The sequence below is a fragment of the Mustela putorius genome, unplaced genomic scaffold, assembly GCF_011764305.1.
Source record: "Mustela putorius furo isolate JIRA1106 unplaced genomic scaffold, ASM1176430v1.1 tig00000450_pilon_pilon_pilon, whole genome shotgun sequence".
NCBI classification, from domain to species: domain Eukaryota; kingdom Metazoa; phylum Chordata; class Mammalia; order Carnivora; family Mustelidae; genus Mustela; species Mustela putorius.
This window is the reverse complement of record NW_025421385.1, coordinates 24,134,658-24,150,760: the sequence shown is the minus strand read 5'-3', so window position 1 is coordinate 24,150,760 and position 16,103 is coordinate 24,134,658. Positions and strand designations below refer to the sequence as shown.

Genomic DNA, 16,103 nt, shown 5'->3' with positions numbered 1-16,103 from the left:
GTCCAGAATCAAGGGTGAGGGTTGAGAGCCAAAGGTGGTACAGATGCGGCCTTGAAGCTGGATCTGGGAGGGAACAAGTGACGAAAGTGCGGAATACCATGGGGCTTCTACAGGCCTGCTTTGCAGGTTAGTGGGGCACCCCGGGGATTGGGTAGACTGAGGCCCATGTGAACCATGCAGAGAAGATGTAGGCAGCCCTACTGTATCTGGACCCTCATTATGGCATTTCTGTGGTGGCTGGTAGGAGAAAAAAAAGAAGGTTGGTTTGAGCCCTGAACCTTTATTACAGATAACAATTGTGACATCATGGTCTTTGACAAGGATTGCTGCTAATTTAAAATTTATAGTCCTTGGCCTCAGAATTGGAAGCTAATTCAAGGATACAGTTGTTTCAGCTCATGCCTCATGGCTCTCCATGACCACCGTCACCCGGGTATGTCCTTTGAGTTGTTTCCTCTAGAAGTCACGAGAGACACACACTGACTCATTCATGTGCTCTCTCATGTTCCCCGGGGTCCATCTCCCCTTTGCTAAGACCCATATATGTGTGATGTGTCAGGTCACAATGAAGGGTACGTGCTGTGGCAGGGACACAGAGCAAGCTAACTCTCCCAGGACGTGACTCCAAGCCTCTTGCATTGTCTTCTCACCTGCTGAGATAATTAGCCATCAACCTGACGGGGACTGCATTACTGTCGCTGTGTCTCAGTTTTTCCCCGTAGTGGAAGGTGTTGTGGTATTGAACAGGAGCTGGTGAACTGGCCTTTGGCTCCCCACAACCCCACCCTTGAAGAATCACCACAATCTAGGCCCGTGTCTCAGCGAGGCAAGACAGTGACTTAATTTCACCAGTTCATCCAAGAGAATCCTTGGCTTTGATGAGCTAACTCATGCTAGCCAAAGCCACAGTCTGCATTTATATGCCAGAGGGCCAGGACTGAATGAGATAAGACACACAATGTCCTTTAGGATCCGCACAGCACCATTTATGGGATTAATTTTTTAAAAATCATATAATACTAATACTGATTTTAGAAATTCACAAAGGAAATTGCTAGAGGATCTGAACTGTTGAGGGAGCTCTGGGGGACACGTCCTTCTGGAATTGATGGGCTTGTGTGTCATAATCAATGATCCAAAGATTATTTAATAAGAATCAGGTCAAAAAGGTTGGTTTGTTTTAAGGATTAGTTTTATAAATTTTGAAGTAACATCTCGCTCAGGCTGTGCCAGAGACTGACTCCCTGACTCATGTTTGCTCTTGCTGCTTTTTTCCTGGGCTCTTTGCAGACCACCCAACCCCCTTCCATAATATTTGTTCTTCAGCACTCTCCTTTCCTGGTTTCCTTGGAGTAGTCTGTCTTGGAATTGAAAACCCAAGAAAACCAAAGAATTATGAAAACCTCCCTTAATTAAGTAATACATATTTTTAGCTTCATGACATCAGTGTTTTCAAGTTATTTCACACTGGGCTTTTTTTTTTTTTTTTTGACCATTAGCAGAGAAATAGCAGATTATCAAGTACAGGGTAGGGCCCGTGGAGACAGATTGCCTGGGTTTGAATCCAGGTTCCAGGCCTCGTTAGCTGTGCAGCTTTGCTTGCACTCCGCCGTCTCTCTGTGCTCGTGTTTCCTTCTAGGTAAGACGGAGACAGTGACAGTACCTACTCCTGAGTGGTGGTTTGGATTTGGTATGTGTCTGGGCGCGCGTGTGGTAATGGGTTAATACACGTAAAGCCCTCAGAATGGTGTCTGGTGCATGCGTAACAGCTGTAGGGATGTGAGCCATTCCTATGAATCTTTGATAATACCCAGAGCAGTGTCTTCATCTGCTTCTGGTGTGTTTTCTATTCCCATGTGAGGCCAGGTTATGTCGAGGGAGACTTCCTGCCGATAGTAAACCTCCTCCATTACGTCTGGATCCTATCCGAGTCTTACAGATGGGGTCCTCGCCTGCTTCGCATTTCCTTTCATTTCTTCGGTCCATCCCGAGGTCTGTAAATAAAGACCGGCGTCCAGCCCCTTCTGCCTAGGAATTTCAGAGAAAAGAAAGGAAAGGACCACCTGAAATGCCTGGATTAGGCCAATTATTTAAGTATTTTATAGGTGCCAACGGGTAACAAAGTGGAATCGCCTTCCTTTTGTTCCCCCTCGCAGGACCCTGGGTAATAAATACGGATGAATAGTGAGGGAAAAAGCCAAAAGGCAGTCGGTGGGCGGAGGCGGGAGGTGGGGGACGGGGAGCCATCAAGGAGTCCGATAATCCACCACGGATCAGGGCTCCTGGGATAATCAGAAGCTGCGCGGGAGGGGGCGGCGGCGTGGCTTTCACAGAGAACCCAAAAGGGGGCCTCGTGCCCCAGCGGCCAGGCCTTACCTGCAGACCACTTCCGTGAAAACAGTCCTTCACCAAAGACACTCAGGTGACCCGTCGAAAAGCAGCACGAGATGAATCCAGCCAGCCTGTCCAAGAGAGGGAAAATAGATTCCAAAAATTGAAAAGCCAAAACAGGGATTTTCAGAACCACTTAGCAACTGCTCTGATTATACTGGACACAGCTGTAATGTGCTGGGACGAGCATGATATATTTTAGCTCGCGTGGTAGCCGTATTTCAGGCGGATGGGGAATCTGTTGCTGAAACTGTCATGCAATCCATTAGGGCCCCTGAGTAAGGGCAGCCATTAATCAGACATGAGATCAGCCCGCCAGCCTCACGCACTCACCGATCTGAGTGGCTCTGACCCGACATCGTTTAAGGAGATGCTCATGGAGGCCATAAACATGATTCGATTGCCATTATCTTCATGTTGCATATTTGTTACCGTTATTCTTTGAGGACTCCAAATTGGATATTAAAAATTTATGATATATATAAAGGTTGGCATGGAGTGAAAACAGAGAGCTGCGGCAAATAAGTCTGTCTCATCCATCAGAGATGTGGGAGCTGTCAGAGGAGCCCGGCAGGTATGGAGCTTGGAGAATTAGGAGGAACTCCACCAGGGGAACAGCTTCTCCCCTGGCCTACTTGCTAAATGGGATTTTAACTACATTTTGTTAAAAGAACAGAGTAAAACCTCTACTGCAGGAATCCCACGGTCAGTCTTTGATGACAAGCTAATGAAAGGGATGGCGAGGGATCCTGATGGAAAATTAGTACTAACGTGACTTGAGCAGATGCCTGGGTCCACAGAGTGATGTTCCTGGGTGTCTGGGGTGTGTCTGGAGCAGGGAGCCTGATGCCAGGCAGGAGTCCTCTGTGCAAGAGAAAGCTCTCTACCCAAGCTGTGTGCACACACAATCCTGTCTACGAGCTGTGCAATTCTCTGCAATCTGATGTTTGCCAAATTGAATATTTGCATGGAAACAACTCATACTTAAGGGGATCCATTTTTAGAGGCAGGTAATTTAGGGTAGAGGAAAACAACATTTCTGGGTCTTAGCTTAAGGAAGAGCAAAGGATTAATGAATGCATTCAACCTATATGAATGGGTTTCCTTGTGGTACACAGTACTCTGCTGAGCATGGGGGCCTCATACATTTTCCGGTAAGTGGTTCCCAGGCTGATAGGAAAGATAAGACATGAATCATAACTGAGATGAGTTACACCACGGAGTTCCAGACTGACTTGGGGCACGAGGACTAGGTGAGGTCTCAGAAACAGGGAGAAAGGCACTGGGTTGGTTAATCTGGGAATGGACTTGGAGGAAAAGAATTTGTTAGACAATGACCAGAGGTTAGAGTGGGAGGCACAGGGGAGAAACACGAGGATGAAATAATTATTATCCAAAGCCCAAATGGAGTACGAGAGCTATAGTGAGGCTGAGACTCTAGTGTCTGACTGGGCGGAGGGTCAGATATTGGGCAGAAGTACGTAGAAGAGCCAGTGGAAGGTCCAGGTGGGAGGCAGGAGCGATCAGAGAGCTCTGGCAGAGGCCTGCTGAGGCTCAGGTATGCAGGTGACTTCTCGGGTTCAGGGACAGGACACTCACCTCTAGGGACTGGAGTGTAAGGCAGAATGCCCGGTTGCTAGGGTGGAAGGATTCACACACTTAACTAACTCACTCATTCACCATTTATGGAGCCTTTATTCTATGTCCAGCAGTAGATGAGGCTCTAGAGATTTATAGCTGAATAGGACATAATTTCTGTACTCAAGAACCTCACAGATTTCTGGGGAAGACAAACATATAGGAGGTCATAGTGCAATGCAATGCAATGGGTAGAATGGAGATACACACATATACACACACCACATATACACACACAGAGGGGTTCAGAGCCCAGCTTAGGACCAAGAGGAAGAGGTCTGGAATGACTTCCTAAAGGAGTACAGTCTGAATGAATGTTTAAAAGGCGTATAAGAAATTTCCAGGAGAAGTCATGAGAACCGATGAAATCTAGTTTTACAAGCAGAAAATGGGGGGAAAGGACAGGAATCCAGTTGAGGGGAACTGGGCATTCAGTCGTGAGGAGTTGGGCCACTGAGATGAGCATAACCGGGTCATAGCTCACCAGAAGCCGGAGTTCCTCCACGGGCCTCCCTGTGTTATCCTAGTCCCGGGCCAATGTGAGGGGCCCAGACACCGGGCTGACCTTTAGGTCAAGTTCACAAAGATGTTCACAGCACACAGAAAGGCCATGTGGGATGGTTGCAGTTTATTCCTCCCTGAACTTCCTCAAAAGGAACGTGTGTCGGCATTTGACTCAGGAAGGAGAGACAGGACACGGGACATTAGAAGATGCAATTCTAAGAGTTTCCAGAAGTGGAGTCCCTGTGCTTTTGTCTTGGCTTTTGAAAAGAAATTCTGTTACTTCTGATTCGCAAAATGAGTTCGAAAATATCCAAGATTTTCCCTGCACCGATTCATCTCTAAACTCACTCCCCCAAGTTTGAGACGAGCTATTTTTGATATCCTCAAGTCGGCTGGCGACACCCCACGTGTGAGCTGACGGGTTCCACATCTGCTGGGGCCCCGGAACGCCGAGTCTGGAGGCTTGGCTGCGCTCACCCCGGCTGTGGCTCCACGCGGAACCTTCTCTTGTTTTCTAAAGAAATTCTGAAATCACAGACATAGAGGTGTAAACTCCCATTCATCAACGGGAGGTATTAACTGGGAAACCTAGTTATCTTTCCACTTAAACGGCAACAGTGTTAACCTTTTTGTTGAGTCAGAAATCTCTCTTTTCTGGGGTAGGCCCATGGAGCTGTTTTTAGAATGTTCCACATTTTCTGAGGGAGTCCTCCAGAGGGGGAAAAATGCTGAGCTTGCTTGCATAGGCACACGACACCAAAGCTTTGGCCCAAAGGAAGAACTGAATTCTTTGAAAGAGAATGAAAGATTGCCGTATGTAAGAATCAAAATAAAAATGTGAATGAGTGATGATTCACAGAGAAAGAGAGGTGAATCCGAAGTTTGTTTAAACCAGAGATTTTCGAAGTAGAGAGGCAATTAGTCTGAATTTCTCACATAATCTAATATTTATTCGAATGGGGGGCACCACATGAAAATGGATGCTTGACTCTCAGCAAGAGGGGGAAATCCCCTTGCAATTTAAATGAAGGATTTTTACTTTTAACAGTTTAATTGAAGAGTTTTTGCTTCTATTTTATGGTGAGAAGCAGCTCCTTCTTAGAATAATAGATTTTTTAAAAATGCACCTTTGTTCTGACAATCACATTTGTGGTAAAATGTAAGGAACAAAATCGCTTCCCATTTGCTTTTCCCCGAAGTTGGCCTAAATATCCAGCATATTAGTCAGAATAAAGCTGCTGAGAATAAGACACATGGAGAGAGTTAGTTCGTCATGTATCTTGGCATTCCTTCTGTCAGAACTGGTCACTCCAGAACAAAGTCAGACATCCACCCGGTGTCTCCTGGCCCCAAGAAAGTCCAGAGCTGGCAGTGGGGTGGTCTGCCCTAAGACAGGCAGTTAGGGAACCCATGGTCTGCGGAGATTTTAAGAACAACAAAACCAGCTCAAAGCATTTCTGCTTCATGTTATTACTGTGACTGGATATGTGGAGTATCGACAGGGTTTTGCACACCCCTCCCTGCAGGGGTTGTGGGCTTTCTTGGTCTGCCTGCCTCGATACGCCATTGTCTGCACCCCAGATGGGGCAGAGGCAGAAGGTGGCACTGGCTTCAGTATATAACAGGTTATAAAACATCCTAAAATGATTCTATGTGTAGGATAAAGCAGCTCCTAGGATTTTATCTAACATGGCCATTGAGTTACTGGGAGTGAAAATAGAGCTCATTCCCAGAGAACACTTGCTGAGCACTGGGCACTGGCTGGGGCTCATGGGCCACGGGTGAGGAACCAGGCACCATCCCTCCCCTTAGGAAGTGTGCGGTCTTTGGGTGGAGGGACAAAAATCCCACCAACTGGCATCAAGTTGCACCTGTGTCCAGTCTAAGAGAGGGCAGGTGGGGATTTTTGACTGCTTAGAGAGATCCAGAAAGACCTTTTGAGGAACTGGTCTAGTAGCTCTTCCAAGATTAGTTGTCATGCCAAGGACTAAAATCAGAAATTTTTTGCCTGCGGTCAGCTAGAGTTATGTCCTCTCTCGAATCTATAGAACAAAACCCATCTCCAGGGCCGTAGCCTACATCCTCTTAGTTATTGCTGAGCCAGCCGTTCCATCCAGTGAGGTTGGGACGTGGTTGGAGAACATTCTGCCAACACTCTGCCAAGGGCCTCCTCTCGATACCCCTCCTCTGGGCATGCCCCTTAGATCAGCAGCTCTCAGCCCTGCTTGTACATTACAATCCCAGAGCTTTTTTTTTTTTTAAATTTAAAAACACCCCTGTCCAGGCCCCACCCTGGCCCAATTATTTCAGAGTCTTACAAAGGTGGGGCAGAAAGGGGAGGGCACGCTCCACTGTCAAAAAGCCACCCAGATGACTCTAGCAGGGGCCAGAGAAGAGAGAACTCTCTTGCCATCAATGAATGCACTTAATTTCACTTAGTCTAGGAAGAGTAATTTTGAATTTTACCCTAAAAAGACTTCAGAATGTGAAAGGAAACGCTTTGGCAGGAGGTGGGTGAGTGCTTGTGTCTGCATACACACGTGAAGGGTTTGGCACTCGGTCTCCGTGCACATGGTGTGCTCTCCAGCTCGGTGGCGTGTGCTGGAAACGCAGCAAATGCCTGGAGGGTAGAATGTCTTAGACTCTGGAATCAGGTTGATCGGGAGAGGCAGACCCTTCCAAGGGCCATGGAGTTCCATACAGAGGAGGCAAATACACAGCTCAGTGGAGAAGCAGATTTCTGGCTTTCTCTCTTCGCTTCCAGTTCTCCCTCTGCCTTTTCCTTTCTCTTCCACTGCTGCTTCATTCAACCTCATAAATTAATAGGCTTTACATGAAGTCTTCAGCTTCTTTGAGGAACCACCTTCAAATCTTAGACAGTGGGATTTCTTTTCTTTTCTTTTTTTATTTTTTTTGTCCTTTAAAAACATAAAAAGCATTGTGATCACCTTACATGTAAGTGAGATGGATGTATTTTTGCCACCAATGTTGAAAATATCCCCAGGCATCTGGTGTGTATGAATGTGTACACATAGTACATGCATAATAAACATATTCCACCTTATGAATATTTATACACAAGATACATATATATTGAATATAGACATATATATGTAAATAGTAGCCCTCGTAAACTATATGCTGTGTTTCCAAGCATATGTATCATAGTGCACCAGGAATATAATGAACCTACCATCAAGTTTAGCCTATTTTGAGGTGGCATTTTCTGCAAAATTGTTTATGGTAGGGTCTAGTTACTCACCATGTATTTTTTTTCCCCATCACTTCAATGTTGGTTAAGTACTAACTCAAAGTAAGGCACCGGGCATAGCAGAATTAAGAAAGATGAAATAGATGAGGTCCCTGCCTTCAAGAGACCTCACAGAGCGACATAAAATGCACTTACAAAGAATGGAAGAATGTAATGTTGTTCCTACACATTGACCTCTTTCTGTTTTTCCTCCAGCTGCCTTTTATTTATACACTCCACTTTAATATGGGCCCCATTTAAGATTCTATTAGCTTAGATTCTATTAGACCCTGATGTAGGTGCAGCGTAGGGCTCAAGGCTGTGAGAAGGACCATTACGGTTTCAGTGCCCACATAACCACTGGACGTGAGTGGTGCTTACACTCACTGTCGCATGTAGCCCAATCCTGTAACGGCATTTTTATGTTACTCTGATTTGGCGGGGGTGTGGGGGGGGCAGTTTTGGGGGAAGGTGTCCTAGAAAGGCACCCGATCCCAGAGATGTTCCTAAGTTTCAAAAAGGAAACCAAAACAGAGCAATGTCTTCTTCCACCGACTTCTTGTAACCCAGCTGTCCCTGGCCATGACATTCCACTTCCAAATTCCATCCCGTTCCCTCCCTGGAATAAGTAGCAGAGGCCTGTATTAAAAACAAGGAATACATCCTAAGATGGACAAGATCTGGATCCGTTTCCAAAATGACAGTCCCTCGTCTAGCAGAGGAGCTCTGAGTGATACTTGTCAGCGGGCAAATTTCACTCCATGGAAGGAGAAACAATACACAAGGGCTGTCATCGCGGTGGCGCAGACGTAGACGCATTGTTTTCTCCCCCTCCATCCGTACATCACAACAGGTAGTTCTCAGCTGTTTCCGTGGTGCCAGACATACATTTTATCTAAAGAGACAGCAGACAGAACTACCTGCTGCTTCCTGTGCGACTCTCCCTGTGTTTCTCTCCTTTTTCCTACTTCACTTGGGCTTTTTAAAATCAGCTGGCAGGGAGCCAGGAGCTCATCATTTTAATGCAGTGCAAAATGGAATATGCATAATTATATGCAAGCCATATGTGAGGGAGACAGCTCAGCTGTGAATTTCAGGAGGCCAGGGAAGGGAGAGCAGTTAGGGCTAAGATGAGATCAGAGCAGAGCAGGGTGCAAGTGTCACCCAAATGAATGGTGTAATGAGTGTGCTGCAGACACGCCCCCTCTCACCTACCTCTCCCTCTCTCCAACGCCAAACCAGAAACCGATGGAGATTAGAAAGCAAAGACTGTATGCAAGCGGTATTGCTAATGGGTTCTGTTAATGTCTCCATTTAAACTTCAGCTTTCTTAATTAACAGTGTAGATCAAAATAACCAGTAACTCTTAACGCAGCTTCTTAATTAAATCTATTTTTTTACTGCATTCGATTGAAGAATCGTTGTTCTTACTAGATCATTGCTCCTTTCAGATCTTTATTTAAAAATCAAGGGGAATCAGTTTATCTCTGACAGTATTACAATGCAAAATATAACGATGCAAATTGCTTTTCTTATGGCCTTGCTATTAGAATTTTTTTTTTAAGTGCATTATCTAGAGATTGCTTAAGCATGCCAAAAAGTTTAAACACGTACGTATGTCATATAACCCTGAATGTGCCACGAAAAGTTGCGGGAAGCCCGAAGTGGTGGTAATTTCCAACCAAATTGCTTGATTTTGGTTTGCTTTGTATCATTTAAAATATTACACCACGATGAATTTGCATGTTCAAACCAAACTATGTAAAAGAAAAATAAATCCCAAATTTTGATACCTAAAAGGCGTACTGCGTATTTAAACAAACTTCTTAATAATGTTGTTATTTCTGGATTCCCGTTTGTTTAATGATCTGAGCTGTTATGCTTTTAGCTTTTTTTTTTTTCTTCCATTATTTGTAAGTCCCTAAATAGGCCATTATATTTCCCTTCAGGCTAGAGATGAAGATGGACATGCTGAAAATTTTCCCCAGCAGCACTATGCTAAGGAAACTCCAAGGCTTGCCTTCAAGAATAACAGCGAACTACTTGTAAGAATAACATACTTACAACAAGTCTAGAATGTTACTTTAGCACAGTGAAAACAGTTTTTGCAAGGGTTTGTTCATTATTACATAATTTATGAAGTATTATAGTTTTTCTGTATAGAGTTCTAAATGCTAATTCTGCTATCACTGAATATTAATGATAAGATCTCAAGTTGTTTGCAAATCTTTTATATCTGATTATAGAGCTTGGATGGCCCTGTCTTTATTAGCTTGTTTTGTATAGTAGTTTATCACCAGCCATTTGGAGAATGGCTAGTAAAGTTAAAAATACAGAGAAAGACAGTGGATATATGTAGCTTGGGGAAAAAAAAACACAAAACCAATCCCACCACCTCTCCTCCTCCTACTTCCTAATTGTACACTATTTTAGGACACAACATGGTAATATTTTGTTCTGCTAGGGAAGATGGCAGAGTTGACACGCAGTACTCCCTTTAGAAGTCAAGTGTTCCTACACTGTCTTGCCAAGCTCAATCAGGCGCTTTCGTCTTTCCTATGTAGGAGAAGTCAAAGCGGCGACAGGATGCGGGGATGTTTACAAGTCGTGAGAGAGAGGATATCAGCTGTGACAGGGACTGTGTTCCAGCGTAGGGTTAATTTGCTGTTCATTTTAGCATTTACAGCAAGACAAGATGAAAAGCAAGCAGGAATGCCTATTATATTTCTATTAAATGAATTTGTTGGGACCCAATGTTCTTGATTAGCTTTTGAAAATGAGTGCTCCGCAATGCATTTTCTGTTTACCTAAAGTAAACAGAGAATGAATTGTCATTTATTTAGAGATTTAAACACTGCTTTTGAAAATGAGGCTTTATGAGGGATCTAGCTATGTTGTCCCTAAATGTTCTTTTCCCTTCAGTTGTATTAAAGCAAAACATTTGCTCCAGCTAAATGAAAACACTGAAAGACAATGAAGATACTCAGTTGTTACATTCCGAGGTAGTCTCATTTCTAGTTAGTTTTTTGGCCCAACACAGTTCGGCTCTGCCAGGTCTCCGCATTAGGAAATCCCACATGTAGCCGTCTTTGGACTTAGCACTGATACCAACTGTTCATGAAAAACAAGGTGTCCAAAGAGCAGGAGAAGAGAGAAAAATACCGTGCTAACCAATCCTAGCCACAGCCGTGAGATGTTCCCAGTGAGAGAATGCCCTTCCCCGGTCCGCAGACTGCGTAACCACAATAGCACCACTCACTCTGTGTGTCCTGTCCCTTTGACCCACCCATCCGTGGGCCGGTTTGCTGCTTAGAAATGCAATTTTTTTTTTTTTTTTCTGAAAATTCAGCTCACCTTATATTTTATCGTAGGGCTCTTAAACTTCCAGGTCCACTAGCATGACCTATTTTGGGGGAAAACTTTTTCATTCATTTCCGTTTTAATATTTCACTCTATAACTGTGGTTATCCAGCTGAAGACTGTAGGCCATGGGCCATTTATGCTATGTTTTGGTATCAAAATGCTTTGGGGAGTATCTTATTTCTTCTTAGAGAAATTGTTAAACAAGTAATATGCCATATTTGATTTAAAAATTTTTTTTATTTGTAAAATGAACATGTTTGGGTCCCGGTAGTGGTCAGTCTGTGTAGGAGGAACTAAGACCTACATGTGAACATCTTTCCCATCAGTCTTTATAGAAAATATATGTTTAATTGTTGCTATGCTTCAACACAATATTGGATTAGCAGTAGTTTTGAGAGATTGGTATAATCTTTGTCCTTCTTGTCACTGTTAGAAATGCTTTATTTTCATCAGCGTTCTTTTCTGTGATAAAGGAAAAAGGGAGAGTAAAGAGAAAAAAAAAACCAAGTAAGCTTATTTCTCCAAGGAGAAATTTCATTTTTTTTCAACTGCAGGAGAGGCAGTGGTGTTTGTGGCTGGTTATGAAGCCTGGAGAAGTTATGTTACTGTATGAAAGAGACCTGTACATTCTTAAGAGAGGAATAAGGAGTCCTTGGAGTTTTCTTAGTGCAGCTTCGAGCAAATTTTTAAAGGTTTCATGAAAAAAGACTGCAAGTCCCGCTCCAAAGTGCTTTCTTAGCTTCAAAGCCATTTTGCGTAATTTCCTGCAGCAAGAGGCTCGGTGGGTTTAGAAAGCAGAGGAACCTCGTGGGGGGGGGGTGTCAGTGACCCTTGGGAGAAAGCCCTGGGGCCACAGGTTGCTTCTAAGCTCCCATGCTGTCAGGACACTGGGCTACGTGGCTAACGCTCTGGGCCACACTTTCTGACAGAGAGTGCCCCGGCCAGGTAGCTTGGACACTGCCTCGGACTTTATTAGTGACCGTTTGTTGTCTCTGGTCTCTCCCCTGCACCCCCAGCCTCTGCTTCTGGGAAGAGGGTTAAGTAAGTGCAACAGAAGCAAAGCAAAATCCATGCGCGGAATGCCCAGGGACACCTAGTCAGAAGGCCCTGACAGACAAAACACTGGCTGATAGAAAGATCTGCTGTGTGACTGGAGACCCCTGTAGGGTATTGATTTTTCCATTTAAATCCCAAAGCGTGATACGTGCCTTCACACTTAACATCCAACACAGATGACTAGATATATCGCTCGGTGGCCAAGATGCTCTGGTTGGTGGTTGTGCAGCAGCTTCCTTATGCTTTTTATTAATTTGGAAAATGCAAGGCTGTCAGGATGAGTGACATTAGATAAAGCTTGAGGACTGTTTGATAGAAACCCAGTTCAGTGTGGCCCCATCTACCTCTTCGATAGGCACACATGCACACACACACACACACACGCCAAGGTATTATGCCGGCAGAGCTGAATTTATGACCAAGGCAAATAACTTTCAAGAAGAGAAGCTGTGGAAATTCACATCCCATTAACACTCCAGTGACATGGCTAGTGGGAATCCCAGAGACAGAACATTTAGAACAAGCTATAGGTGTCTAGCCTCTGCCCCAAGCTTCACCTCCACTGCTGGTCCCTTTACCATTTTTGCCTCATTCTTTGGGGACGAGAAGGCCTTCTCTCCTCTTCCCCTATTACAACGCTCATATGGATGGTGGAAGTCATGTGAGGAGGGCCTTTACCATGTCATGAGCTTACACCTCACCATCCAGGACTTTCTCAGTTCTGAAAAGACAGCAGAACTATAGCAGAAATACAACAGAAGCTGGATCCCCAGAGGGAGAAGACCAGTAGCTAAAAGAAGAGGCATGTTGAGAGGGTTTGGGGGAAGGAACGGAAGGCACCCAAGCCTACTCCCCAGGTGTTCTCAAGGCCAGTGCCAGGAACATCCCTGCAATTGAAGGAGGTCAGAATAGAGTCAAAGGACAGCAACAACAGCCTCGTGGAATTGGGTTGGGAAGAAAGCGGCTCTAGGAAGTCTGAAAGGAGAAATAAGAGAAACCCAAGGAAACCCAAGGGGGAAATCAGACTGTTTTCCTCAGATCCAGATTCCCAAGGCATCGCAGAGACATCGACTTTTCCTGAGGCTGTTAGGGGTGGGAGTCTTGCAGAGGGTGGGGGATACAGTCTGCAGCTGGGAGGCTACATAAAAATAGCATCAAGGAAGAGTTCTTTCTGGTCACTCAGAGAAGATGAGAAGCATTTTCGTTTTGTGGCCTGTGAGCAGAGGTGGTCGGGAGGTGAGATGCTTAGGCAGATCCTCTGTGGGCTGATTTGTCCATCTCATTTCCTTTGGAAAGTAGACAAAAGTTGGACATAGTCCTTAGGCAGAACTGCTTTGGATTAATATGTTGTTCAATTAGCAAGACATTATTGAGCATCTTCTGTAACATGGATTATACTGCACAGTGCTTTGGGGGGACACGAAACAGAAAAAGGCACAGCCCCTTCCCTGAAGGAGCTTGCAATTCAGTAGGAAAAACAGGCCCATATAGTATTGTAGTCATCAGGAATGTGGGCTCTTAGGGCTTCCTGAAAGTTAGAATTTTGCCCCAGCCAGACTTTAACTTACACTGTATTACTCCGGAGGTATCACTAAGGATCATAAGTACAAAGGCTTAGAATTTATGGTGACACATCTGGCATTACCAACACCATGGATCCTCTTGGACCTCTCTGAACCTCAGATCTTCATCTGTAGCATGCGATAATAAAAGCTAATAACCTCAGAAGATAGGGTAAGGCTTGAAAGCGATGACATATTTAAAATGCCTGGTACCTAGTAGCATTCAGTAAGTGTTAGCTGCTATTATTATGATTCTTCTTATTGCCATGATTGTTACCATTACCCAGTTGGCTGTGCCCAGGAGAGCACCAGCAAAGTTCTGGAGTACAAAGGAGGAAGGGATTATTTCCAAATACAGTAATTAGAGACCTAACAAAGGAGGAGGACACCTTTGATCTAGGCCTTAACACGGGTTGGATTTCCAAAGCTGGAGCTGAGGTGGAAGGGAAGGGGGCATTCTTAGCAGAGGGAAATAGCGTGGCAAAGATGAGGACGCGGGAGAGTATAGACCAGGTGAGCCACCGGCTGGTGGCCCCTAAGTTGAGTGGAGTATAGAGTCCCTGAAGGAAAAGGGGGTGAGCCAGCAGGCTGGCTCGTTTGCACAGGTGTTAGTAATTGACAATATCCTATCAGGTTTGGACGTCAGTAGCTCTACTTCATGGAAATTCCTAGTGCTTCTGTGGATTTAAAGAAATTATTATGGAGAATCCCTACCATGCACAAGAGTAGAAAGAGTGATGCCATTGGCTCCCCTGTACCTGTCACCCAGCTTCAGCAATGATCAAACTACTAATCTTGCTTCATCTATTGCTTTACCCTATGACCACCCCCTCCCCCTTTTATTCCACTGAAGAATTGTGAGCGAAGAAGCTTTTTTGGCTTCTTTTAGGTAAAGACTTTAGGTTCCCCCATTTTTCTGGCTAGAAGGAACCGGTTGACCCTGGTTACATTGGGAATTGAAGCTTTGGGACTAAGTTCACCTAAAGCAAATGACTTGGTGATGGCAGTGGGCTCTTCCCTTCCTGCTCAGTATGACCTTGCAAGTCTTGGACAATCAGATCTAGTTCAGAAAGCCCTGAAGGTAAGAAACACATCACAGTGCCAGTGGTGACTTGAATTCTTTACTTTCAGGCCCCTGGTTCTAAACGTATTTATTTAAAAAATGAAATCATATCTCTTTGCAACCCAGCCCAGTTCATGAGTATATGCTGGCCTCATAACATCAGTGAGGGGCTGTTCTGGGGTTGCAGTCACATATTAGCTATTGTTAGAACTTTCCTGCGAGATCATGGAGACTTAATGAGAACTAGCCCCTCGCCCCACCAAAAAAAAGGTGATAGAAACAGCCATATTTCCCTTGAAACTTGATAGGCTTTTCAAAATAGGTGTAATTAACCAAAACCCCTCCCCTTAACACCTGGTTTAACAGAAAGTCAGATTCATGCCCCAGCTCAGCTTGAAGTTCCAGGAGAGCAGCACAAGGTATTGAGACCATAAATTCGTGGTGACACACTGGGACTTCTGTCACATCAAATAAAATATCATACGACATTTGTGTATGTAGTTTGCTGTGTGCCAGTTTCCTGAAACAGTATTTGTAACAGCCCCAAACACATCAAGTGACCCAGAAATCCCCGGGGACCGGTTGCTATCTAGAGAGAGCTGGCCTCTGCCACCATTTTCACATCCACCCTCCGGATCCCTCTAGTCTGAGGCTATTTGGCCCCAAACTGTGCTCCTACTGTCTTTCGAAATATGTTTTAGAAAAGTAGAACTCTTGAGAAAGAGAAGGACCCGCATTAGACTAAGCAAGGGGCGGTGCCAACGGAGGTGGCACAAGGCACAGAGCAGCAAGATCTCTCCTTGGGCGGGGCGGAAGGGGCATGTTCTGCCTGGGCTGTCTTGTTCAGCCCGCAGGGCCCTCCGTTGCCATAGGTGCTGTTGTTTCACCTGCTCTGTCTTGCAGCTGCCCTTTCTTCCCAGCCTCCTGGGTCCCTTGCTGCTGTGCAATCAGGGTGGAGAGCCTTCCTTTTCTCGGGTAAAAAGACCCTCTGTACCACAGTAGACCATCTCCCTTCACTACCCAAAGAGGCAAACCTATTTCAGCTCTCCCTTTTTCGTTTCTTTATTTGGCGGGGAGAAGCCATTTGGGGAAGGACTAGAGTTCCCCAGCTTCTGCACTCATATAAGCACATTTCTTGGAGTCAGGCACCTTGATTGGATCTGGGACCCTCGGCTTGATCGGAGATCCTCAGTCCTCAGCAAGCTCCCTTTTCCAAGATATGGAGATCTTTGCCTTTGTAGTTTCAGGGCCATGGCAGAGAAAGATCAGAGGCGTG

General features: G+C 45.0%; 1 protein-coding gene across 3 annotated transcripts in view; it reads left to right on the top strand.

Annotated features, from left to right (window-relative positions):
- The window catches only part of LOC101671634 (sine oculis binding protein homolog), a 164,015-nt gene that overhangs the window by 84,987 nt on the left and 62,925 nt on the right, over positions 1 to 16,103 (top strand). Inside the window, exons 1-2 of one of the 3 annotated variants that reach the window (XM_045080248.1) lie at positions 351 to 433; positions 9,733 to 9,828. The exons of 1 other annotated variant lie outside the window; for it this stretch is intronic. In XM_045080248.1, the coding sequence (XP_044936183.1) occupies positions 416 to 433; positions 9,733 to 9,828 (114 nt within the window). In that variant the 5' untranslated portion in view covers positions 351 to 415. Of the gene's footprint in view, positions 1 to 350; positions 434 to 9,732; positions 9,829 to 16,103 lie in introns of those variants that run through there. One more of the 3 variants, XM_045080246.1, reaches the window with a different exon arrangement.